This window comes from Budorcas taxicolor, chromosome 2 (assembly GCF_023091745.1).
Source record: "Budorcas taxicolor isolate Tak-1 chromosome 2, Takin1.1, whole genome shotgun sequence".
In the NCBI taxonomy this organism is placed as follows: Eukaryota; Metazoa; Chordata; class Mammalia; order Artiodactyla; family Bovidae; genus Budorcas; species Budorcas taxicolor.
In genome coordinates this window covers 2,237,754-2,262,645 of record NC_068911.1, presented here as the reverse complement: position 1 = coordinate 2,262,645, position 24,892 = coordinate 2,237,754, and the positions used below count along the sequence as shown (strand labels likewise).

General features: G+C 67.6%; 1 protein-coding gene across 1 annotated transcript; it reads left to right on the top strand.

Annotated features, from left to right (window-relative positions):
- The first annotated feature begins 205 nt into the window (after positions 1-205).
- TTYH3 (tweety family member 3) lies at positions 206-23,482 on the top strand. Its single transcript, XM_052635661.1, has 14 exons — positions 206-328; positions 14,065-14,234; positions 14,396-14,507; positions 14,649-14,869; positions 15,166-15,261; positions 15,425-15,497; positions 15,782-15,857; positions 16,852-16,907; positions 17,552-17,644; positions 18,217-18,309; positions 19,469-19,605; positions 20,006-20,179; positions 20,570-20,645; positions 22,838-23,482. The coding sequence occupies exons 1-14, from the start codon at positions 206-208 to the stop codon at positions 22,910-22,912; spliced, it is 1,575 nt and encodes a 524-aa protein (XP_052491621.1). The 3' UTR covers positions 22,913-23,482.
- The last annotated feature ends 1,410 nt before the right edge of the window (positions 23,483-24,892 follow it).

Sequence of the window (24,892 nt, the reverse complement as noted above, 5' to 3'; positions counted from 1 at the left end):
GAACAAAGAGGCGGCGGGCGCGGGCGGCCGAGCGCAGCCGAGCGCAGCCGAGCCGGGCCGAGCCGGGCCGAGCCGGGCCGGGCCGGGCCCAGGAGCGCGCGGGCGATGCGGGCGGCCAGGCCGGGGTCGGCGGGCCCCTGATCGCCGTTCCCCAGGCCAGCCAGGAAGCCCCGCGACGGCCGCGCGCCCCCGCGGCCGGCCCGCCATGGCCGGGGTCAGCTACGCGGCGCCCTGGTGGGTGAGCCTCCTGCACCGGCTGCCCCACTTCGACCTGCACTGGGAGGCCACCAGCAGCCAGTTCCGGCCCGAGGACACCGACTACCAGCAGGTGACGCGGGCTCCCTGGGTCGCGGGGTCCGGTCCCGGGTCACGGCCCCTCAATTCCGAGGGTCCCGGCCCCCCTCCCCGCGGGTCACGATCCCCCTTCCCAGGGTCACGGCCCTCGCCTTCTGCAAGGTCTAAAGGCTTCCTGTCACCTACCGGCGGTCACGGCCCCTTCCTCCTCCGCGGACCCTGGGCCCCCTCCCCCCTCGAGGGTCATGGTCCCCACCTCCTTTAGGGTCTAAAGGCTCCCCCCGACCCTGCATCCAGGATTATGGCCCACACCTCCTTGTGGGGCACAGCACCCCGTTCTTCTAGAGAGTCTCCTCCTGGTCACGGGGTTCCCCTGCTGGAGAATCTAAGGGGACCACCCACCAGCCCACATGGAGGGTCCACAGCCCTCCTGCCGATTCTAGCCTTCTCGTTTGGAGTCGCTAAGACCCTCCCTCCTTGCTGGGGTAGGAGGAGCTGACTCCCTCCCCTCCATGGAGACCCCTCTGCCTGCTGTCAGTGTGTGCCCAGGCCCCTGAGCAGGGGCAGTTGGTGGGTGTTGCCCGCAGAGCCCCCGACCCAGAGGACCCAGGGCTCTGAGGCCACGTCCATGCCCGAGAGCAGTGGTGCAGCCGGGAGGGGAGTCTGGCCCCCTCAGCCCCAGCCGGGAAAGGCCACTCACTGCCAAGATTTCGGTGGGTGAGTGGTCTGCGTGGATGCCAGTCCTCCCTGGCTGGTAAGGACCCCCTGCCTGGACCAAGCTATGGAGTGTACACACAGTGCCATCCCAGAGATCCGACTGCCTGTAGCCCTGAGGGAGGGATGGGGGGAGGCCTGGCCACAGGGACAAAAGATGGGCCTCAGTCTGGGAGGCTGGAAAGGGGCTGAGTCTGGGCAGACCTTGTGCGGTGGGGGTGGGCACGGACCTTTTTCAGCCCTCTCCCTGAGGAACCAGGCTCTACCAGTGGAGCCCTAGGTCTGGGGTCGTGCCAAGCCCCACTGCCACCCCCACCACTATGCCACTGCCATTGAGTGCGGGCCAGGGCACTAGGCTGTGGACACTTCCTTCCTGCCTGGGGATCCGGATTCCACAGGCCCAGTGACTGGGTGCCTGGTCGCCCAGAGCATGTCTGAGTTCCTCTTTGGTGATGAATGCAGAGCCCTAGGGTGAGTGGAGGGGGGAGCGGCTTTGCTCACAAGACAGCCCGGGCGTCCAGCTCCTCACAGCCTCCCTTGCCCTGAGGAGGAGAACCAGAAGCACCCCAGCTCTGCAGGGGGCCTGCCGCCCCACACGCAGCGCTTACCTGGTACTTGGCTCCCCAGCCCTGCTGATCTGTTTCTAAGCAGATTAGAAAGGGGGCGAGGGATTGGCCTAGGCATGTCCAAGGCGATTCTTACAGAACTGGACGCCCATGTTGTAGAAGGCCAGCCCGGGGGGGCTGACCAGGGTGGGGGTGACGCCACTCCTGCGCACCCCCGGAGCTTCCCCTGGAGTGACTGCCACACCTGTCCCCGAGGCTCTGCTACCGCTGAGCAGGACAGCGTACCTTACTTTAGGAAGTTCTCGGCCGTTTGCCAGTCCTGAAGCTCCAGGGGCACCTGGGGTGTCTGTGACCCACACAGCTTTCCCACTGGCCCGTGGGCTGCCGCCTGCACACGCTGCCAACCCTGGCTGACCTGGCCGCCATCCCTCCTAGGAGTGCCCCCTGAGTTGCCTGGACCTGCAATGGGAAGTGAGCGAGAGGCCGATGCCTCTGGCCAGTGGAGGCGTCCACTTGGTGGCCGGGCCCCCCCGACCCCCACTGAGCCTGACCTCCTGCAGGGCCCTTTGCCCCTGAGAGGATCACGGCTGGTGCCCCGGCCTCCTCAGAGAGCGCTGTTCCTGCCCCGCTGTGGGAGGGCTCTGACTCACTCTCTCTCCCGCCTCCTCGGCGAGGAGCAGAATTAACCACTGAATAATTCACGGTGTGGAAACCAGCCTGTCTCCATCCCCCGCCACCTCCACCGCCGGCTCAGGGCTGTGGAGTGAGCTGGGCCTGGGCGTGCGGCCTGCCCCTGCCCTCCCATGCCATCCTGAGATCCGGGCGGGGGCGCCTCCTTTGCAGGGTTGGGAGGGATGTGAGGGCCCCACGCTCCCGCTCTGTGCCAGCTGTGCCACCCACGGAGCTCCCCTCCTGGGCAGGTGGGTGATGGTCTGGTGAGGGCCACCGCCTGGGGCCTCCCCTGCCTCCCCTGGTGGAGCACCCCTAGCTGTGTGGGGACAGCTGCCCTCGTCCCACTGGTGGACGGGGAACCCCTCGTCCTCCTGACTTGGGGCGCCCCACTCAGCCTGGGGGCCCGTCTGTGCCTGGCGCCCACCTGGGCTGCAGGGGCCTGGCGTCCTCTTCCCGCTGTGCAGAGAGGGGGCCTCTGCTGCTGAGGCCATCCAGGGGAAGGTGGGGCCTGAGGCAGGAGCAGGGGGTGGCGTGGCCTGGGGAGGCCAGCCTTGGTGCTCTGCTGTTTCCTCTGCCAGCTGTCCACTGCTCGGAGCCCGGTGAAATCCGCTGGAAACCCCAGGGGCCAAACCCTGTGTGGGGGTGCTCACTGGGCTATCACTGACCTTTCCTCATACAAGCCTGGAAGGTGAGCATAACTGTTCCACTGTGAGGATTAACAAACTGAGGCTTAAAGAGGAGATTGGCCCGGAAGCACACAGTGAGCAGGTTGTTGTCCAGCTGCTCAGTCGTGTCTGACTCTTTGTGACCCCGTGGACTGCAGCACGCCAGGCTTCCCTGTCCTTCCCCATCTCCTGGAGTTTGCTCACACTCACGTCCAGTGAGTCAGTGATGCCATCCAACCATCTCGTCCTCTGTCGCCCCCTTCTCCCCCTGCCCTCAGCCTTTCCCAGCATCGGGGTCTTTTCTGATGAGTCAGCTCTTGTGAGTGGTGAGTGGGCGGTAGACCAGAATCCTTCCTCGGGCCTCTTGTTCCTGCCCCTCGAGGAGCCAGAATCAGCCTTGTGGGGCGGGGGCTTCCTGAGTCCCCCACAGCTGGCCCTGCGGCGGATGTGACTGAGGGATGAAAAGCTGATGAGAGCTGTTAGGGGCGCTCTCAGAGCCCTGATTGGCCCTATGCTGGGGGCTTGGACCCTCTGTAACACCATGGATCGGATTTTGCACCCTAAAGTCTTTCAGTTACTTTGGGGACTGAGGGTCTTGGGCTCCCGTGTTCCCAAGGCCTCCATCCCAGAGAGGAGGGACTCCCTGGCCCGTCCATCTGCCTCTTGGGGGCTCATGATGTTTGCCGAGTGGACAGACTGCAGGAGGGTGGGTTCTCTGGGGACTGCTGGGACAGGTGGGCTGGCAGGCGCTGGGAGTGGGCGGAAGGGACTCCGGGGTCTGCTCTGTGCTGCTCCGCCCCACACCCCCTGCCTGCCTGGCTGCTGGTCTGACTCGCTGGGGGCTGGGCTATTGCCAGGGTGCCAGGACTCCCCAAACCCCGGGGCAGCTGGTGGTGGGGTGCAGGGGGCGGACTCCACCCTGAGGAGGGAGGAAGCCTCCTGGGAGTTGCACAGCCTGTGACCCGGAGTGGCCTGAGGCCAATCTGGAGTCCACAGTGAAGGCCAGGGCTGCAGGCGGGGGCGGGGGAGGTGATCTCAGAGCCTGCCTTCTCTGCAGACTAGAGTCGGCGTGCCTGGCTGAGGGCGCCAGGCCTGGGCCGCAGCTCTGTAGCTTCCCACCTGTGTGAAGGTGGACCCACTTGGGTGGGTTTAACCACTTCTCTGGGCTCCCCTTGGTGGCTCAGACGGTAAAGCGTCTGCCTACAATCCAGGAGACCTGTTCAGTCCCTGGGTTGGGAAGATCCCCTGGAGAAGGAAATGGCAACCCACTCAGTACTCTTGCCTAGAGAATCCCATGGATGGAGGAGCCTGGTAGGTTACAGTCCATGGGGTCGCAGAGTCGGACACAACTGAGTGACTTCACTTTCTTCTTTCTTTCTGGGTTCCACTTGGGGGGAACTGCCCCCTTAACTCCTACCAGCCCTTCCCAACCCCTCCCTCCCAAGCCTCCCATACCCGCTGTGTCCTGAGGTAGAGTTCAAACCCACTCTCTGCCCTCTGTCCCTCATTCTTGCTCACTGCCTGTGCTGGTTCAGGAGAGGCTCGAACCTGTGAGCTGGAGCACCGTGCAGCCTGGTGTGGTGGCGCTGTGATCAGGTCGACTAGGCCCGCAGAAGCCCGGCAGTCAGGGAAGGCTTCCTGTAGGAGGCGCTCCCTCTCCTGGAATGCCCAGAGGGTGAGGACTCACCTGGAGTGTGGTATGCAGTGGGCACACCAGCTCACCTACCAGGGCAGCCCGGTGTGTGGGGCCCGTTTACCTATTAAAGCCCTGAGTGCCTGGATGTTCCTATTGAGACCCTGAAGATAAGCCTGAGGTGGCTGAGACCTTGGAGAGGAGTGTCCTAGGCACACTCAAAGGCCCCGAAGCAGAGAGAAGCCTGGGCCTCAGCCCAGAACAAGGGAGTCCCACCGGTCTGAAGGTGCTGCCCCGGAGCTGGGAGTTCTCTGTGCCCGGGGTGGTGGTGGGATGGTGAGCCCAGCCTGAGGGCCGCTTGGGGGCCGCACTGGGGCTGGTGATCTCCTCTCGCAGACCGCAGCCCCTTGGCCTCGTTCCTGACTCAGGCGGGATCTGCGTGTGCCCGCAGGTGCGCTGGCCCTCTGCATCGTCCCCACACTCAGAAGGGGATTCGCTTTGGTTAGATCCTGCGTCTCTCGCCTCTCTTCTAGTGTAGGAAAGCGAGACACCTTCGTGGAATATTTGGAGACTAGGAAAGAGTGTGGAGACAGGGAAGCAGTCCCTGCAGCTGGAGTCTGTCCCTGCCGTAAACCCGGGGAGGGTGCCGCCTGAGACTAGAAGTTGTCACCTGCTTTTAAACATCGAGCCTGGGGACCACATCCTTGGTCCTGGGTTCTTAGCTTGCCCAGCATGCCACGCACCTCTCAGGTCAGGATTCTGAGGCTGCAAGTGCCAGAAACATCCCCAAAGGAACAGCGCCGAGGGGCGGTGTGGAAGCTGAGTGCCCCCTGTGTGGACAGCATCTGTGCGCTGGGCTTTGGGCGTGCAGGGCCCATGCATTGTGGGGGAGCCAAGAAAGCCCTGCTGGGTGAAACCGACTCTGGCTGGGTGCCTTTTGGCCAGGGTCACGGTGCTGGGAGGGCGGCTGCCTCTGCCCAGATCTGCGCCTGGTGTTGTGTGGGTCAGGGTTAGGGTCTGCACCGCCGGGCCCCATCTTTGGGCCTTTCGGAGCTCCTGGTTCTGTCCCCAGCACTGTGCTGCTCGGCTTCAGGGACGTGGAGGGAGGGCGGGCAGCCGTCTTGGCTCTGACCGGGGGCGCTGGGTCAGGCTCTGGCCAGGTGTCCGGAGGCTCAGGCTGTCTGTTGTAAGCATGTTTCTGGGAAGCCACACGGCCTCCCTGGGGGTGGACCCCATTTCCCCTGAAGAAGTGAAACTGAGGCTGCTGGCCAGCCGGCATCAGAAGCAGGGAACCACAGGCAGCCTCCGGCTCCAGCCCAGCACTCCAGCCCCGCAGTCCCCCATGCCTGCGGACACAGCCCTGTGTGTGGGTCCGAGGCTGGTCGGGCGGCTCCCTGGGTCCCTCCACTGATGCCAGTTCAGGAGGACTCGGGCGGATGGGACCAGACCCCCACAGGCCACAGGAGCTCTGCCAAGTCCATGGCCGGGGAAGAGGAACCGAATCTGCAGCCCAGGGTCTGGGTGACAGATGTGGAAAGCACCCCGTGTGGCCCCCGAGGAATTGGGGGCACGTGACCGAGGGCAGGGGTGGGAACAGCAGGACCCTGGGAGAGCCCAGCTGCGCCCGTGCCGTCTCCCGGGTTTGCGGGGAGCCTGCCCCAGCCCTGTGCTGCGCGGGGACGCACCCATGGCCCTCGGGGGCTTCCCCGGGTGCTGGGGGGTGAGGACAGACACACAGTAGGGCTCCTGCCCAGCGCGGCGAGGCTCGGATGACGCACCCCAGGCACTGGTGCCCAGCGCGGGGAGCCCCTCACTGCTGGAGGACACCCCTGAACCGAGGGCCCTGGCCTGCCCCGGGGTCCCTGCTGCAGATGGGGACGGCAAACGCCCCCCCAGAACTGCGTCTGCGGCCTGCCCAGCAGGACTCCTGAGGGCCCAGGCACAGTGGACCTCTGCCAAGGCAGCGGGTGTCCCTCGTGCTGTGGACACAGCTGCGAAGGCTGCAACGGGCCCCCCGGCCTCCAGCCCAGAGTCCGAGGCAGGACCAGGCCTGTGTCTGGTGCCAACTGCCCATGAGGCCGCTCTAGTCCTTGCCCAGAGCTGGGCAAGCGCCTGGGGTGAGGTGTGCCCTCAGGGAACAGGGCGAGGGGAGGGTGGAGTGACCCCCTGGGCCAGGCCTGGGGGAGCGGATGGGCTGGGTGGGGCCCTCGTGACCCCCGTCCCCTGGCCCCGTCGCACCCACCCTACTTGAGGTCTGGGCTCTGCGTGCCCGCCCATGTGCCCCAGCCCTTCCCGGGTCCCCTTGCTGGGGCCGGTGGGCTCCGGAGGGCAGATGCCTCACGGGGCTTGGTTTTGTCCTCGGGCCCCCTCGAGGCTAGGCATGTCCCCTGTCTGCTGAGGGTGCGGGGTGAGGCCAGGCTGCCCAAAGCCCACGTGACCCTTTCTGTCTGCCTCTGAGTGCCAGCCGCGGGGCCACCCTCAGGCTCCCCTGCTCTTTCTGCGCTCCCCCTGACCTGGGTCCTGACCACCGCGGGCGCCCCTGGGGGCTGACAGGCCCGGGGTGGGGCGGGGCGCCCAGGGCCGCGTCTCCCTGGCAGGGCCGCCCGCCCGTCCGGCAGCTCCTGGCCGCGTCTGAGGCCGGCGCCCGCATGCCGGCTGGCGCAGAGCGCGGAGTCTCTGGGTGTCACGCTGGGAGATGCGTTAGGGCACCCGGACCGAAATAGACTGGCTCACGGCTCCGAGGCCCCGAGGGCAGCAGCGCCGCCAGGTTCTTCGGTGTCTCCTTCGAGAGCGGGCAGGGCGAGGGCAGGGCCTCGGCCTCCCTGCACGTGGCCCCAGGCCTCGGGGGCGCAGGCGGGGTCCTGGGCTGGGCGTCTTTCCGTGGCTTCAGCCCAAGCCGGACCTCCTCCTGCCGGTAACCGGGAGCAGGCTGTGCTGTGAGGAGGGGAGGTGCCGCTGGCAGCCTGGACTTCGGACCGGGTCTCGGGGCTTGGGCCGAAAGCTGGGCCCCTCCCGCGCTCCCGGCACGGCCACGAGCTCACCATCCTGGAATTTGTGAAACCCAAGCCTGGTCTGGTGGAAAATCTGTTTTTAATTTCTGGCCAGCGTGTGGGAGCCTCAGCGAGCGTGCTGGGGGTGGGGTTGCCGCACAGGCAGCTCAACTCCCACCCAGCCCGGCCCAGGAGGTGAGGGGGGCTTTTTCCAGAACTTTCCCCAGGAGGCCTGGGCTGGCTCTGGCCCTGCCTTTGTTATGTCAGTGCGGGGGGCCCTGGGGGTCCTACTGGCCCCAGGCCCCTGGCCTGGAGGATGGGCCACCTCTGCCCCGGGTGGTCTGGGGACCCACAAGGCCATGGATACAGCTGGGCTGCCAGGGCGCTCAGGCCCAGACCCTGGGGGAGCGGGCAGTGCCAGGTGGCGTGCGGCCTTCCCAGCGGGAGACCCCCTCCTTCCTCCCCAGGCCAGGGCTCTAGACAGGACTTGGATGGGTTCCCAGATGGCGCCCGGGTGTGGGGTCCGGCCGGCCTCCTGGACGCCCCTGCCTGGCCTCTTCCGCTGGAGAAGGGCCTTTGGCAGCCCTGGGGCCGGGGAGGACAACCCTGGAGGCACTGGAGAGGCCCGTGGCTCCCCCCACTCCACCCGCATGCCCCGACCTCGTCCTGCAGAGCCCTCGCTCCGCTGTCAGGGATCGGGCTCAGCCTGACCCCCCACCTGGTCCCAGCTGCCAGGGGCCTCCTGGATGCAGGTTTGCAGCTTGGACCTTGGTCAGCCCTCACTCACTGTCCCTCCCTGGGAGTGCTCATGCCTCAGTGTGCCCTGCTGGCACCCGCCGCCCCCACGATGGCGGCTGAGGGGACACCCCCGGAAGCCTCTGTGCCCCTCCCCTGCTCTGTCTGGCTCCCACAGCCTCTGCCCTTCCTGCACCGCGGGGGTCCAGGCAGACGCCTGCCCAGCCCAGCAGAAGCTGTGTCTGGGGGTCCCATGCCCCCAGTGCCCAGGGCCAGGCCCGGTGCTGAGTGTGGATGCTGTGTGCTAGTGTCTGGGGGCCGGCTCTGGGCCGAGGGCCCCGTGTGTGCTGAGTCCGGCCTCCCTGCCCCAGGGAGGCAGGTGTGGCCAGCGCGTGGACCCGTGAGCTCGCAGTGTGGAATTTGGACTCGCCGCCTCTTGGGAGCCTTGCCCATTACCAGCTGGCCAGGTTGCCTTCCAGAGAACGTTGGCATGAGGTGGGGCAGGGTTCATGCGGCAGGAGGCAGGCCGGTTGGCTGTGGCCTTCTTGGGGACTCTGGCCCTGGGAGAGCCCCTGACCCAGCAGCGGTGAGGCCTCAGGCTGCAGTCATACCCCCTGCCCCGCCCACTAGCCCCGTGACCTGGAGGACCTCCAGAGCCCACCCGGCCTCCCCTGGACTGCTGGCCGCAACTCTCCCTTGGGGTGCCTGGGAGGGTCTCCCAGCCATGGCGGGCTGCAGAGGGGCTGAGCGGGCTGGCCAGCCCTCAGGGTCAGCTGCCGGGTGGCACAGCGGCTGTGTGGTGGGAGGACCGGGTGTTTCGCAGGCAGTTTGTCCGCGGTTCTGCCGAGCTCACCACGTGGGGCACGCCCCCTCGCAGGCCTCCAGGCCACATGCTGCCAGGACGCCCAGCTGGACCCGCCTTGTGTGGCGGCACACGGAAGGGCTGCCCCAGGGTCGCACGCTGGCCCTCCCAGCCTGCTGGCCTGGGGCGCCTCAGTGCAGCTGGGCTGGTGCTGGGAGTTGCACAGGCTGGCCGCCTGTGCCCAGGCTGTGCCGAAGGAGCAGGCCAGCAGCGGGTGGTGGCCGCCTGTGCCCAGGCTGTGCCGAAGGAGCAGGCCGGCAGCGGGTGGTGGCCGCCTGTGCCCAGGCTGTGCCGAAGGAGCAGGCCGGCAGCGGGTGGTGGCCGCCTGTGCCCAGGCTGTGCCGAAGGAGCAGGCCGGCAGCGGGTGGTGGCCGCCTGTGCCCAGGCTGTGCCGAAGGAGCAGGCCGGCAGCGGGTGGTGGCCGCCTGTGCCCAGGCTGTGCCGAAGGAGCAGGCCAGCAGCGGGTGGTGGCCGGGACAGGCTCGCAGCCTCGTGCTCTCCCATCTGCAGTGGAGCTGAGCACCATGCCGGGGGCTTCTGTTACTAACATCTGGTGGCACAGCGTGGCCCTCCCCTCAGAGGCCTGGCTGGGGTCCCCCGCTTGCAGCCAGCTGGCCTGAGGCTGAGCTGGGGCTCCCCGCACCCTGCTGGGACCACCCACCTGCACACGGAGCCCACCACTCCCTGGGGCTCCTGGCCCTGCTCCCCTTGCTGCCCGGGAGGACTTGTTGGAGGTGGAGGCTTCATCGGTTTGCCCAATAGGCCTCAGACATGGGCCTGGGCCCGCACTGGATGGAGTGAGTTCAGACCCCAAGCGCCGATTCGTCTAGCGTCTCCAGAGCGGGTGGGGGCTTGGGGGCCCCCAGCCCGCGGAATGTGTGGGCACAGGGCCTGGCCTGGGCCTCCTTGGTGGACACATCCCATGGCAGGGGCTGCAGGGCCTTGGGAGGGGCCAGGTGGTCCAGGGTTGAGAAACGGCAGCTTCAGGGCCTGGAGGGGTGGGTGCACGTGTGTCCAGGCGAGGCCTCGCAGCGAGCCTGCGACGCCCCAGGCACTGACGCCAGCCCTGTGGCCCGCGGTCAGGACAGGAGCCGCAGTGCCTGGCCATGTGCTGACGTCACTTCCATCACAGACGGAAAATTCCATTTGGTCAGAGCCCAGATGCTGACCAGACATTTCCCATTCAGCAGGGACCCCGAGCGGTTTGGAGGGGAGGGGCACCCGCGGGAGTCCAGTGGAAGGCTGTTCTCTGGGAATCCGGCCTCAGGACGAGGGCAGAGGGCAAGCCGGGTCCCTGGGCCGGGGGAGGCTGCTGCCCGGGGCCAAGCGCCCCCGCCTTGCCCTGGCCCTCGCAGTCACGTGGGCTTGGCTTATTTGCGTCAGGGGGCTGGGACCCTGAGCCCTGAGGGCCAGCCCCACCCCGTGTCAACTGGAGGATGCGGTCACCTCCTTGTGGGGACTGAGGGGGGCTGTCCTGACCTCGGCCCCTGCAGCCTACCTCCTGGGGCCGTGCGGGGGCCCCCACCAGCAGCCCGGCGGGGGTCATGGTTTAAGTCGAGCTGCATCCAAGGGGAAACTGTCCTGTCCAAGCTTGAGGTGGGGGGCAGGGGCCTCATGTTTCTAAGTGTTCACTGTAGGCCAGGCCTCAGGCCCCGAGGGGGCAACGCCCCAGCCAGGTTGATGAGCTTAGTGAGGCTTTTCCAGCACCCATGGGGGGGCAGGGGGCTGTGGGCAGACAGGCCCAGCGCAGAAGTGGCAGAGTGCCCTCACCCAGGAAGGGCCTTCTGGAGCTGGGCAGACGGACAGGAGGGCAGGGGTCAGCTTCCTTGTGTTGGGCTAAGGGGGAGACTGTGGCCCCTGGGGTCTCTGCTGTCCCCAGGGAAGTCTCTGGAAGTCACCCTCCTCCCCAGGTGTCCCTCTCTGAGCCCCAGGACACGCGCTCACCCTCACGCCCCGGACCAAGCCTTCCAGGCGCTGGAGGTGGGCTCCGCCCTGTGAGGTGGGGCCGGTGGGGGCGGGAAGCGACTGCTCCCCCAGGGCTGTGGCTTGCAGGGCCCACAGCAGGACTGTGCCTGTGATAGGTGTCCGGGCCCGTCCACGCTCACAGAGCTTCCAGCGTGGGCTGCTGCGCCTGCCGCTGCTGGGGCTCAGGACGATGCCTTCACGTGCATGCGCCTGGGTGAGTGTGCGTGTGTGGGCATGAGGGAGCGCGTGCATCTGTGTGGCCATGTACGGGCGTAAACGTGCGTGTGTGGGCATGAGGAGGCACGCACTCACCTTGTCCATGAGTGGCCTGGACTCCTCTCTGGCAGCGGGGACCCAGCCCCCTGGGCGGAGTTGGCATGGGCGTGGCACCCTGGGGGGCTCCCCGATGGAGGCGCTGCTCTCAGCCTTTACACCTGTAAGCTCACGCCCTCCTCGGTGCGGCCCTGCCTCTGTTTTACTCACGGGGAAACTGAGGCATGGGGGCATTGACTAGGTCAGCTCCTGGCACCAGGCGGAGCAGCATTTGACCCCAACACTCGGGGCCCCTCCAGCTTGCCCGCCCGCTGGGCTGGGAAGGAGCCCTCCACCCCGTCCAGCAGCAGGCAGTCCTCGGCCTCCTGGTGCTGACACCCAGGGCGTCCCTCCCCTCAGCCTCTGCTCTGGGGCACTGCAGCTCCGCCGCACACCGCGCCCCTCCCGCGGTCACGTGGCGGCCAGGGAGGGCGCGGGCACCTCGGTCCCCAGGAGGGGAAGCGGGCCTGCAGGAGGGAGGCGCACTGGGGCTCACGCGGCGGAGCTGGGTGCGGGCCAGGCACCTCCCACGCCTGGCTGAAAAGAGCTACTAACACGTTTCTGGGTTTGTGTTGTAATTATAAAGGTAGTACGGTTCGTGGTTTAAAAAGGAAAATCAAAAAAGGAAAGAAAGAAAACCAGTAACCAAAAAAAAATCAAAGCCACAGGAGATCCCAGAGCGCCTGCCGAGCGCCGGGCCTGGCATGGTGCCCTCTGGGCGGTCAGCTGCGGCGGCCTCTGCCCGGAGCGTGCTTCCCTGACCTGCTGGACTGGGCTGCACCCGCCCAGACCTGCACTCCTGCTCCCGCTGGGCCTGCTTCCTGGGGTTTCCACAGCCCCTGGCTCACGCCCTGCAGGCCTCAGCGCCTGCTTCCTCCAGACAGGGGGGCCTGCCAGGCCCTGGCACCTACCACGTTTCCCACAGAGTGGGCCCCCCCCCACCCTAGCCCCGCCCCAGCCCCGCCCCAGGTGCCGAGGTCTTGCCTGGCCAGTCACGCTTTTCACAGGACGGATGGGAGTGGGTGGCCCTGGCTCCATCTGAGCTGTGGTCAAGGCCTTGATGAGTCCTGACAACCCTGTAGGCCCGGGCCTCGCTCGCTGCCAGGCTGGGTGGTCTCAGGGCCCCAGCTTGGGTGCCCCTTGCCCTGCACCCCTGATCCCTGGCTTCCTCGCCCCCGGAAGGATTTCCTCCAGAGGACGTGTGTAGGTGCGCTTATTGGGGGGGTGAGGGTGGGGTCAGGCAGGAGAGGAGGGGCTGTGAGGTCGGTGGAGCAGAAAGCTGGCCAGGGGACTGCTGGGGACCAGAGGGTAGCCTCCTGCTGGGGAAGGAGGGGGTGGTGGCTGCTGCCAATGCAGGGCTGAACATCAGGGCCTGCAGAATCCCGGGAGTGGGGGCAGGCAGGGCGTGGGGTTGGGAGCTCACTGCCAGTGGGTTCTGGTTGAGGGTTTAGGGGAGGAGCCTGCAGGCAGTATGGGGGCAGTGACCCCTCTGACCCGTGAGGAAGGGGCCTGCAGGATCCGTGGCCCCTGTGCCTGGTGCCCAGCTTGTGCGTGCGCGGGCAGAGCCCACCCGTGAAACTGCTTTTCCAAGCACCCTTTTGTTTGCTGTGGGCAGCGTTGGGCGGGGTGGGGGTTGCAGCTGATGCTAGGCACCTTAAGATGAGCACTCACCCCCGTGATTGGCACCTGTCTCTCTGGCAGGCCCTTGATGGCCACCAGAGGCTCCCTGCTGTGGCCTGGCTGGTGTCCCCGTGTGACCTTGAACACCCCTGCCCACCTGGCCTCAGAGTCCCTCTAACGTGAGCCTCTGGGACCATGATGAGTGATGGCCCCTCTGGAGCCAGCACACGGGCTGCTCCCTGCGCCGCCCACCCCGTGAGCAGGGTGGTCAGGTCCTGTCAGGCCCACCCACGCTGCAGCCTCACTGATGGCCTGGCCTCTCCCAAGAAGGTGCCCATCCTGTACTTCTTAGGGAGGACAGAGGCCCCCAAACAGCAGAGCAGCCCCCAGGGACTACGGCCGGGGGTGCAGGGGAGAGCCCTGCTCTGGGGTGTGAGGGTCAGCCGGGGTGCTGGGCCGGGCAGGAGGCCTTTGGGGCCAGCTGGCTCCTGGGAGGGTAGGGAGTGCCATCCTCCATCTGCTGCCTGGCAACCGTCTCCCGGGAGACAGTCGCTGGGTGCCAGGGCTGTGATCCAGCAGTCCCAGGGCCTCTGGCTGAGCTTCTGGTCCCAAGGGGGCCTTGCAGGGGTGGGTAGGCCTGGGGCATTCCACCCCACAATGGCTGCCCAGGCTTACGGCCACACCGCTGAGTTAAGATGTGAGGAAGGTGTTTCCAGGTCCCCCTGAGGGCTGGTTGTCTCTGCAGCAAGGGCGGCCAAGGGGTGTCCAGAGAAGGCCTGGGAGGGGTTAGGAGAGGTGATCCCATGGTCTTGCCCACCTGGCCCCTGCAAGTGGGGCTTGGACAGTGCCCAGATGTCTAGGAACGAAGACGTTGAGTCTGGGGTCCCAGGTCTGGGTGTGCACAGGCACGTCACTCAGGTGCTGGGGACCCGTGGCCCCTGGGCCGGGGGCACCGGTGGGATTGGCCGCTCCTGGGGTTGGGTGCAGAGTCAGCCTGGGACCCCCTGCTCCAACACTGCTTCGCCACCGCCCTCAGGCGCTGCTGCTGCTGGGGGCCGCCGCGCTGGCCTGCCTCGCCCTGGACCTCCTCTTCCTGCTCTTCTACTCCTTCTGGCTGTGCTGCCGGCGGCGCAAGAGCGAGGAGCACCTGGACGCAGACTGCTGCTGCACCGCCTGGTGCGTCATCATCGCCACGCTGGTCTGCAGGTGAGCGCGCGGGGCGGGGCGGGGCCCCGGGGCGTGGTCCGACTGGGAGGGGCGGGGCGGGGGCGGGGCGGGGGCGGGGGCAGGCTGGGAGGGGCCGGGCAGGCCGAGTCCCGTGGGGGGGCTCCAGGCCTGCGACCTCACGTGGCCCCGTCCTGTCCCAGCGCCGGTATCGCCGTGGGGTTCTATGGCAATGGGGAGACCAGTGACGGCATCCATCGGGCCACCTACTCTCTCCGCCACGCCAACCGTACTGTGGCAGGGGTCCAGGACCGCGTGAGTGGCCGCATGGATGGGTGGGGGGGTGGTCTCTTCCTGCTCCTACACCCGTGTGTGTGCATGTGTGTGAGAGTGAGACGTGGGCGTGTGCGGGCGCCGTCTGTGCCCTGGCTCATTGCCTCCTTCAACCTGGAGCAGGTGTGGGACACGGCAGCCGCCCTGAACCGCACGGCGGAGCCCAGCCTGCAGAGCCTGGAGCGGCAGCTGGCCGCGAGGCCGGAGCCCCTGCGGGCGGTCCAGCGGCTACAGGGCCTGCTGCAGACACTGTTGGGCTACACGGCGGCCATCCCTTTCTGGAGGAACCCAGCCGTGTCGCTGGAGGCGCTGGCCGAGCAGGTGGATCTCTACGACTGGTACAGGTGCGTCCCCCTCTCCTGCCTGCCCCCGCTGGTCCCTGCTCCTCTCTCTGCGTCAGTCCGCTTCCAGCTCCCAGTGCCTGAGGTCTTGTTGGGGGAGGGGCTGGGGTCACTGGTGGTCACCGGCAGGAGTCCCCCATGGGGACGTCTGTTACAAGGTCAGAGGCCAATCTCTGTACCCAGAATGCCTGTGGACGCTCCTCTGGGCCCGGGGCTGTTTGCCCAGCTCTGCCCAGCACCCCCTGCTCCTACCCTGGGACTGGCCCCATGCCCAGCCCAGGCGTGCCGTGTCCCTGCAGGTGGCTGGGCTACCTGGGCCTGCTGCTGCTCGACGTGGCCATCTGCCTCCTGGTGCTGGTTGGCCTCATCCGCAGCTCCAAGGGGATCCTGGTAGGGTGAGTCTGAGGGCCCTTGGGGCGGGGGAGGGCTGAGGCACCTGCAGCACCCATCTCCCGAGTCAGCCCTGACCTGCCCTCCCCCATCTTCGGGTCCAGCCTGGCATGGGGCGCAGCCCTCACCCCAGCCTGGAGAGTGCCAGCTGACTCTCTCTGCCCCAAGGGTCTGCCTGCTGGGGGTGCTGGCCCTGATCATCAGCTGGGGCGCCCTGGGCCTGGAACTCGCCGTGTCTGTGGTAGGTGATGGAGGGCCGGGGGTGCCCGTCTGCTGGCGGGGCATGGGGACGGGGTGGGGATGCCACATTCACCTCCCTGCCCTCCTCCGCGGGACACCGAGGACCTGAGAGGCAGGGGACCTGTCACACGCACACAGCGAGTCAGTCCCCACCCCCGGCCCCAGAGAGCCGCACCACCTTCCTGAGCCACACGCAGATGCTGGGGGGCCAGGCTCCACCCCTGAGAACTGAGGGCTCGGGGCCCCCGCTTGGTAGCCCATCCTCCTTGCCTGCCGCCACCCCAGGGCTCCAGTGACTTCTGCGTGGACCCCGACACCTACGTGACCCGGATGGTGGAGGAGCACTCTGTGCTGAGCGGGGGTGAGTCTGTGGTCGAGTCCCAAACCCCTCGCGAGTACCTGCTCCTGTCCGCGAGCCACAGGCCATCTGGTCAGGCCGCGTGCTGGCTCCCTGAACAGGTGGCTCACGCCAAGTGGGCGCTTTATTCTGTTTTCCAACATAAGCTCCGTAGGAGCCCAGACCTCAGTGCCGAGTACAGATGCGCTGTGAAGAGGCTGCCCTGGGCTCTGCTAGGCTTTGCTCCCAGCCCCCACCCTGCGCTGGACCCCAGAAAGCCCTCCAAACGGGCTAGAGGGCACAGGGCAGGGCAGTGCCAGGGTTAGGCAGTTGGGGTACAGATTTTCTCCTTCAGCTCTGGCTGGGCTCAGCACCCCTAGGTTTGCAAAATCAGAATTGTGCGTGAACCCCCATCTTTGAGTGTTGGACACGATGGATGCCTGTTTTAATGGGGACGAGCAGGCAGGCCACCTGCACCCACTTTGGGGCAACATTCTGGCCTAAGAACTGTTCTGCCCAGCTGGTCTGTGAGCAGATGCCTGCCCAGCTGGCCTCTGACTCCGTGCCCCCCGCCTCCCACCGTGACCTGTCTGCTGCTCACCAAGACGGGAGGGATGAGGCAGCCCTCCAAGAGAACTGTGCCCGTTGCAGGAATACGGCTCAGGGCAGAAGGGTTTGGGCCCTGGCCCCAGGATCCCTGGAGACCACTTCCCCCTCACACCTGCACGCTCACACGCAGACACAGACACGTGCACAAGTACCTGCAGTACACCTATACGGTCGTGCACACGTAGGCATCCGTGTGTACAGACACAAGCATCTGAGTGTAGGTACACCTCTACTCAGACGTGCACACACAGGCACGCGCGTGCAGACACACGCGTGCATGTAAAGAGACATGCAAGCAAGCACACGTACATTCAGCATACACGCAGATGTGTGACGCGCGTGTGGCACGGCGCGTGTGGCACGGCGCGTGCGGACAGCTGGGGTCACTGAGCTGCACCTCTCTCCGCAGACATCCTGGAGTACTACCTGGCCTGCTCACCTCACGCCGCCAACCCCTTCCAGCAGGTGAGAGTTAAGCCCTGCCCCTGCAGAGCGTCTGGTGCCCTGGCCCCCACCCCCAGATGCCCGCTGACTGCGGGGCCCCCCCACCTCGTCAGGCCCCTGGGGTCCCCACCCTGGTGCCCTCAGAACAAGCCTTTCAGGGTGGCCTGCTCAATGCCCCCAAGTCCCTGGGCGCCTGGCATCTCCTGGGCTGCCCTTTACAACAGACCCGGATGCCTCCCTGACAAAGCAGGAGCCTGGGGGTGTCCCATGGCAGAGGGGTCCTGTGTCCACTGTGTGGAGTAACTGTCTGGGCCGATGTGGAATTTGAAGGGAAACCACATGGCCCACTGCCCGTCACCCCACGTCCCCACGCGGCCCTCTGGGTCCTCCAGACTGCGTATCTGCTTTAAAGATGCTGTATTTTCCGTGGTCTGTATTGCCTCTGTGTGCTCATCCTGGGGGCCAAGAAAAGGTGTCACACAGAGCAGCCTGCTGGGCACAGCCGTCCCACCCCAGGAGCTCGGGGCCCCACGGGCTGGACGGCCCTGGGGCTGGCGGGAGCTGCTGGCACTGGAGCCAGCCCGCCCCGTGGGGGGTTGGGGACCTCGGGGAGGGAGACGGGCCGCCCCACCCGCGCGGGACTCAGCAGCCTCTCTGTGGAGCAGAAGCTGTCAGGCAGCCACAAGGCGCTGGTGGAGATGCAGGACGTGGTGGCTGAGCTCCTGAAGACCGTCTCGTGGGAGTACCCTGCCACCAAGGTGAGGGGCTGGGGGCCAGCTCTGGAGCCCACAAGCTCCCTCTTGTCACCTTGAGAGGGAGGCGGGTGCAGCCACTGCTCAGGCTGCTTCCTGGGGGACTCTGCGGGGGGTCTGGCCCTCCCTTCTTTCCATCCTTGCCTTCATGCCCCCAAGGACTTGGGTAGGTTTAGTGATGCTCACACACACACACTATAGCACCAGGGTCATGCTGCTCAGAGTCTTCTGGATAACGTTTTGTCCTTTAAGATACTGTGAAAATCTCCCTTGAAACAGTCACAAGGGCCGTGTCGGGAGCTGTACACGTGTTTGCTCCCGTTACAGTGCAGGCCTGCGGCGGCAGTGTGGCCCCACGCGCCCCGCTGTCCTCACATCTTCAGCCGCCCCCCAAGGTCAGGGCACAGATTTGGGGGTCACCTTTGCTCAAAGCCCAGGATCCTCAGGGCCTGTGCCAAGACTGGGGGGGCAGTCAAGGAGGGATCCCTGCTGGCAGGTGAGGGGTGGAGGGAGGCCTTGACTGGCTCGCCACCCTTTCCTGAGCACTGTGCTGACCTCGCGTGGTGCCCACCCCCCAGGACCCCCTGCTCCGTGTCCAGGAGGTGCTGAACGGCACAGAGGTGAACCTGCAGCACCTCACTGCCCTGGTGGACTGCCGCAGCCTGCACCTGGTGAGAGCCTCCCGGAGCCGTCGTTGGGCCCGTGTGGGGAGCAGCTGGGGGAGGGGTGGGGAGGAGGGGAAGCGGCTGGGGAGGAGGGGGGGCAGGAGGAGGAGAGCAGCTAGGGGAGGAGGGGAGCAGCTAGGGGAAGGGTCGGGGGAGGGGGAGTGGCTGGGGGAAGGGCAGGAGGAGGGGAGCGCTGGGGAGGAGGAGGAGCTGTTGGGGGAGGGGCGGGAGGAGGGGGAGCAGCTGGGGAGGTGGAGAGTGGCTTGGGAAGGGGAAGGAGGAGGGGGCAGCTGGGGGAGGAGGGGGAGTGGCTGGGGGAGGGGCAGGAAGAGGGGAGTGGCTGGGGAGGAGAGGGAGCAGCTGGGGAAGGAGGGGAGCAGCTAGAGGAGGAGGGGAACAGCTGGGGGAGGAGGGGGAGCAACTAGGGGAGGAGGGGAGCAGCTAGGGGAGGGGTGGGGAGGAGGGGGAGCGGCTGGGGGAGGAGGGGAGCAGCTAGGGGAGGAGGAGGAGCAGTTGGGGGAGGAGGGGGAGCAGCTGGGGGAGGAGGGGAGCAACTAGGGGAGGAAGGAGCAATTGGGGAGGAGGGGGAGTGGCTTGGGAGGGGTGGGAGGAGGAGGAGCAGCTGGGGGAGGAGGGGGAGCAGCTAGGGGAGGAGGGGAGCAGCTGGGGGAGGAGGGGAGCAACTAGGGGAGGAAGGAGCAATTAGGGGAGGAGGGGGAGTGGCTTGGGAGGGGTGGGAGGAGGAGGAGCAGCTGGGGGAGGAGGGGGAGCAGCTAGGGGAGGAGGGGAGCAGCTGGGGGAGGAGGGGAGCAACTAAGGGAGGAAGGAGCAATTAGGGGAGGAGGGGGAGTGGCTTGGGAGGGGTGGGAGGAGGAGGAGCAGCTGGGGGAGGAGGGGAGCAGCTAGGGGAGGAGGGGAGCAGCTAGGGGAGGAGGGGAACAGCTGGGGGATGAGGGGAAGCAGACAATGGAGGAGGGGAACAGCTGGGGGAGGAGGGGAGCAACTATGGGAGGAGGGAGTGCGGCTGGGGGAGGGGCGGGAGGGGGGCAGCGGGGGCGGGGCGGGTCACGGGGCCTCTGCCTGCCTTGGGTCTGGCATGGTTCAGGCCCGCGCGCTCTGTCTCACCCTGTGCGTCTCCCGCTCTCTCTTCCATGCCCGGCCCCAGGACTACGTGCAGGCCCTCACGGGCTTCTGCTACGACGGCGTCGAGGGCCTCATCTACCTGGCCCTCTTCTCCTTCGTCACAGCCCTCATGTTCAGCTCCATTGTCTGCAGTGTCCCGCACACCTGGCAGCAAAAGAGGTGAGGGGTCCTGGGACCCGCCTGGGGGCCGTGCGGCGCCTGGGGCCGCGCCTCCGGGATGCCCCGCGGTGTAGCCCCCGCCCCTTGGAGCTCCCGGGGCTCTGCAGCCACCACGAGGCCTGTGGGTCTGAGGTGGGCGCTCCTGCTTCACGACCGGCCTAGAGGGGCCCCCAGCCTGGGAGACAGGCGAGCGAGCAGCTGGCAGGGGTGGGGTCCCCGCCTGAGCCCTGTCCTGCAGGCTGGGGCTGCCCACAGGCAGCGTCCCTGTGTCCCCGGGAGCCTTACCCACAGCCCTGCGGACCCAGGACTGCAAGCAGGCATGTCTGCCCCAGAGCTGGCCTCTGGCCTGCGGCCCCGTGCCAGCATCAGGCCTGACCCCGCGCCGGTGTGCCTCCTGCAGAGGCCCCGACGAGGACGGGGAGGAGGAGGCCGCCCCGGGGCCTCGGCAGGCGCACGACAGCCTCTACCGTGTCCACATGCCCAGTCTGTACAGCTGTGGCAGCAGCTACGGCAGCGAGGCCAGCATCCCAGCTGCGGCCCACACCGTCAGCAATGCCCCAGTCACCGAGTACATGTGAGTTGGGTGCGCGCGGGGCGCCGGGCGCTGGGTAGGCTGCTCGGGGTGCAGCCGCTGCTCTGGGGTGCCTGAGCAAGGCGCGGAGCGGGGGTGGAGGGGGCCCTGCACGCGGGGCAGCTCCCGGGCTCTGAGTGCTTGCTGCTGCCACACCCCTGGGTGGAGGCCACAGGGGACCACTGTCAGACGGAGAGTCTGGTCAGCACATGGGATCCTGTGGCCAAGGGCCCCAGGCCTGGCCACGTGGTGGGCTGGGGCGGCAGCGTTAGCCATGGGCCTGCTCGCAGCCCCTCTCTGCTGGGCTCCTGGGACCCCAGGCACTCGCTAGCGGGCTGTCTGCCTGGTTCCCAGGTGGGCCCACTGACCCAGGGCCCTCTCCTCTCACCTCAGGAGCCAGAACGCCAATTTCCAGAACCCTCGCTGTGAGAACACCCCCCTCATTGGGCGCGAGTCCCCGCCGCCTTCAGTAAGTCTCGGGGCAGAGGCTGGAGCGGGGGGTCTGAGGCCCGGGTGGGGGCTCCGCCCTGCCGCTTCGTGCCCGCGGTGGCTTCCTGGGCGGCACAGGCCCCACAGGCTGCCCTGAGCCTTCGGTGCGGGGCTGCAGGGGGAGCCCCAGCCGGGGCCCTCGGGCGGGCCACTGGCCTGTGCGCGCGAGCTCTTCCAGGAGGCCGGGGCACCTCCGCCCACCTGAGCCCTGCAGCTTCTTCCTCAGCTTCCTGAACTCGACCCAGGTCTCCCCCAGGCTCTTCCAGATGGGCCTGGCCTTGGGCTCTTCTAGCTTCACTTCTGATCTTGGGAATGAGACATGAAAAGGGGGATAGGATGGTTTGGTGCCAGAGAAAGCAGCTTACAGAGGCCACGGGTCCTGCAGGGCTTCCTGGAGGTGGCGGGCCTCCAGGAGCAGGCCGGAGAAGCTAAGGGCCGTCTGGCTTCAGACACACACGCCCGCCGATGCAGCGGTCGCGCTGGGCCCCGTGGCACAGCGCTGACCTCGGGCCCGCCCTGGCCCCAGGCTGCGTGTGCTCCCGGCGGATCCCCCAGCGGCGCTCTAGGCTAAACCCGCAGCCCGACTCGGGCCAGTCCTCGCCTGGCGTTGAGGCTGCCCTCTCTCTCTCTCTTTCCTGCACTCCTCCCGCCCCGCACCCTCCTAGCGCTATCTGGCCGCCCTGGACTCTGGCGGCCACACGGGCTGGCAGTTTAAGCCCCTGAACAGTGCCTGAAGGCTGTGGTGGCCGTGTCCTCAGAGTGACAGGTACTGACCCAGCTGGGCCCCCCGCCCCGTGCTGTCTGCTCTCCCACACCTCTGCACCTTGTGCCCACTGCTCACTGCCACCTGCTCCGGCAGGCCCCAGGGCCAGCGCAGGGCCAGTACAGGTGCGTGGGCCTCAGGGACCCTGGCCCTGGGCCGTCACCCTCACTCCAGAGGCAGCGAGCCCCCCACAGAGCTCCTGTACACATCTGGTCCGGCTGCAGGTGGCCGCCGCCCATCCCATCCCCCGTGGGGAGGAGACCGTCTCCCTGGGACCGGGAGCATGTGCTCGCCGGCGCTGGGTGCCTGGGCTTGGGAGGCGGAGCGCTGGAGCCCCAGGCGGGGCAGCAGACCCGGCCCTCGAGGGGTCACCGCGCCTGTGCAGAAGCGTGCGTGCCGACGGCTGCAGCCACCCTCGCCCAGCGCTGGCGCCCGCCACGGTTCCTCCCACGCTCTGAGCTGCCCCCCGACCCACGCTGCCTGTCCCTGGAATGACGACATGGCCCCCAGTGCCTGCTGCCCCTCCCTCCTCTAGCTCGCCTCCGTGTGGGAGGGCTCCCCAGGCCCAGGGGGCAGGGTCCGTCCTGACGCCCGCGCGGTGGGCATCCAGGGCGCGTGGCCGCTGGGCCGGCTCCCTCCTGCTGGCGGCCTCGGCACACACCCTGGCTTTTGTCCCTGCGATGGGCGTGTGGCCCTTTGCACATCGCCTGCCCTGAGCACACATCTCTCCCACATGTGTTCATTCTGAGCACACGTGTGCACACGTGTGTGTATCGAGCGAGCCCTTCGCACTCCGGGCTGGACCAGAGTGGCCGAGACGGGCGGGCTGTCCCCGCGCCCAGCGGCCTCCGTCCGTGCCTGTGACCCGCCAGGGGCCCACAGTCTGGTTCCCACCTGAGCGGGTGGCAGTGTCACCTGGGCCCCAGGGGGCCTTTGTGGCTTTCCGGGTCCTTCCCTGGGGGCCAGGGCAGAGCGGCTGCGGGGCCGCCTCATTCCTGCGACACTGATGCTGGCAGTCTGGGGCCTTGGGGACTGTCCCACCCTCCCTTGGACACAGCCTGGCCCCGCCTTTGCTGACACACTCCTCCCGGCCGCCCAGCTGTGCTGTGGGGCCTTCAGGTCCTGGGCGTGCAGGATGCAGGGGGCACCTCCGCGCTCTGGCTCCATGCCTGAGACGGGGGTCGGGGGCTGATGGGCTCCCCTCGCTGGGAGAGGGGCTGGTCCTCCTCCTGGGCCTGGGGAACAGGGCTCCAGATGCCTGCCGTGCCTGGACCAGCGGGCTCCCCAGAGCCGCGTCCCCTAGGGCTGTCTGCTCTGCTTCTTTGCCAGCCGGCCGGCCCAGCCCACAAGGCCCTGCCCAGCCGCACCCAGCGCCCGCTGACCAGCGGCCTCCCCTTCTCTCCCTCCAGTACACTTCCAGCATGAGAGCCAAGTACCTCGCCACGAGCCAGCCTCGCCCCGAGTCCAGCAGCAGCGGGCACTAGACGCCCGGCCGCCACCCGCCCCACGTGCCAATCGCCCCACTCCTTCCCGTGCCAGCCTCCCTGCTTGCACCCGTGGCCACCTGCCGGACCCTCCCCACGTACGCCGGGCCTGCCGTGGGTGCCTCTGCGGCCACTCGGCCCTGCCCTCCCTTCCTTCAGGGGTGCGGAGACAGACACCTGGCCTGCCTCCCGGGGCAACGCGGGGGCTCTGGGCCAACACCCTCTCCTCGGTCACAAGCCTGGACCCCTGGGGTGCTGCTCACGCTGCCTGGGCCCCCCAGCCCCCACACGCCTCTGCCCCGCTGGGGCCAGATGTGCTGACGCCCCCCCCCCCCTACAGCTGGGCTGCGTCTGCCCCCTCTCCTTCCACAGGCTGCTGGGCACGGTGCCCCCCTCGGTGCCCCCGTTGGTGCCGGGCGTCTCGAGCGATGGCGTGTGTGCCCGCCTGCTTGTCTCCTGCGTGCAGAGACCCCCGCGGCGCCCTTGCACACCTGCAGCATCTGTCGTTCTTCCTTCTCTCGCCCCCCACCCCAGGCTCCTCCGCCTCAGTTGCCAGAAGCCTTCTGGGGGGTCCCCCCTTCTCTGCTTCTCTCCCCGCAGCAGCCCCCATCTGTGGCATCCGGCCGTCCATGGTGGCAGGAGACAGGTGCCTGCCGGGCCCAGGCTGCTCATCCAGTACTGGCCGCCCTCCTGGTGCCAAACCCCCTCCCGCCCACCCCCGGAGACTCGGCGGCTCCACCCGGTTCACTCTTTGCACTAACCACACCTGTCATCTCTAGGGCGGGCGGGCTGCAGGCCGGCTGGCACCCCCTTTCCGGTTCCCTTTGCATCCAGGACAGGCCAGCCTGGGAGCTGCACCCGAGCCGGCTGAGACGGTGCCCTTGGCCCCCGCCGCCCCTCTTTGGACTAACCACTAACCTCACTCCAGCCTCCGAGAGAGAGATCGCCCCAGGCACCCCACGGTCCACGAGAGTGAGGCCAAGTCCAGGCCGGAGATGAAGCCCCAGAGAGCCAGCTGGGTTTTGGGGTGGAGAAGGCATTTCTTCTCGGGGCGCTGCTGGGGGGGGTCAAGACCAAGAGGCAGCCCGAGGGCCTGGAGACCCCTCCCTGGGCAGGTGTTGCCCCCAGGGGACCATGTCCTCAGGAATGAATGTCCCTTCGGCTGGAGAACTGAGGCCCCTGTGGCCTCAGTCTCCTACCTGTGAAGCGGGAACAAGGCTTCCCTAAGGTGCTTTTGGCTTCGTGTACAGTGTTTGCTGTGCTTTCCTACCACAGAGGGCGGGGCCGTCCCCAAGTCAAGGTGGGGAGATGCCTGCCCGGCCCAGCCAGCTGGCCACCGAGAGGCCAGGTGCAGCTCTGGCCTGTGTCCCCCCAGAGGCAGCAGAGAGCCACGGGGCCGCCCCTCTGGGGCACAGGACAGGGCCCATGAGGCCGGGCAGTTTACAGACATTGTAGGGGACTCCTCCCGGAGCAGCAGGGCAGCGCCCCTTCCCCAAGGTGGCCCACAGAGAAGCTGCCTCCGCTTCCTCCAGGGTCTCTTCAGTGTGCTGGTGTCTGGGACCAAAAGGATGGGTGGGCCCAGAGCTAGACACAGTGGCCTGTGGCCCCTGGCCCTCTGACCACAGGGCAGAGGCTGCCCGGGAGAGGGGGTTTGTGAGTGGGCAAACAGAGGTGCCCCCAGGTGTGCCTGCGGGCCCCCAGCCGCGCATCTGAGCCCTGGCGTATGGCCAGACCTCACCGAGGGCCTCCCAGTGCCCTGTCCTGGGCCCCCCACAGGCCAGAGGCACAGCCCAACTGCCCGGTTTTCCTCTGGGCGCCCCTGCCCAGGCGGAGCCTCCCTGCCTCTGCCTCAGCCCGAGGGAGCGCCAGCTGTGCTGCCCCGGGCGCGGCTCAGAAGCACAAAGGCCGCGAGGCCGCCGAAATGTGAATGTAGACGCTTGAGGGCCGGGGGCGGACGTGCGGGAGCAGCTCTGCGAGTGC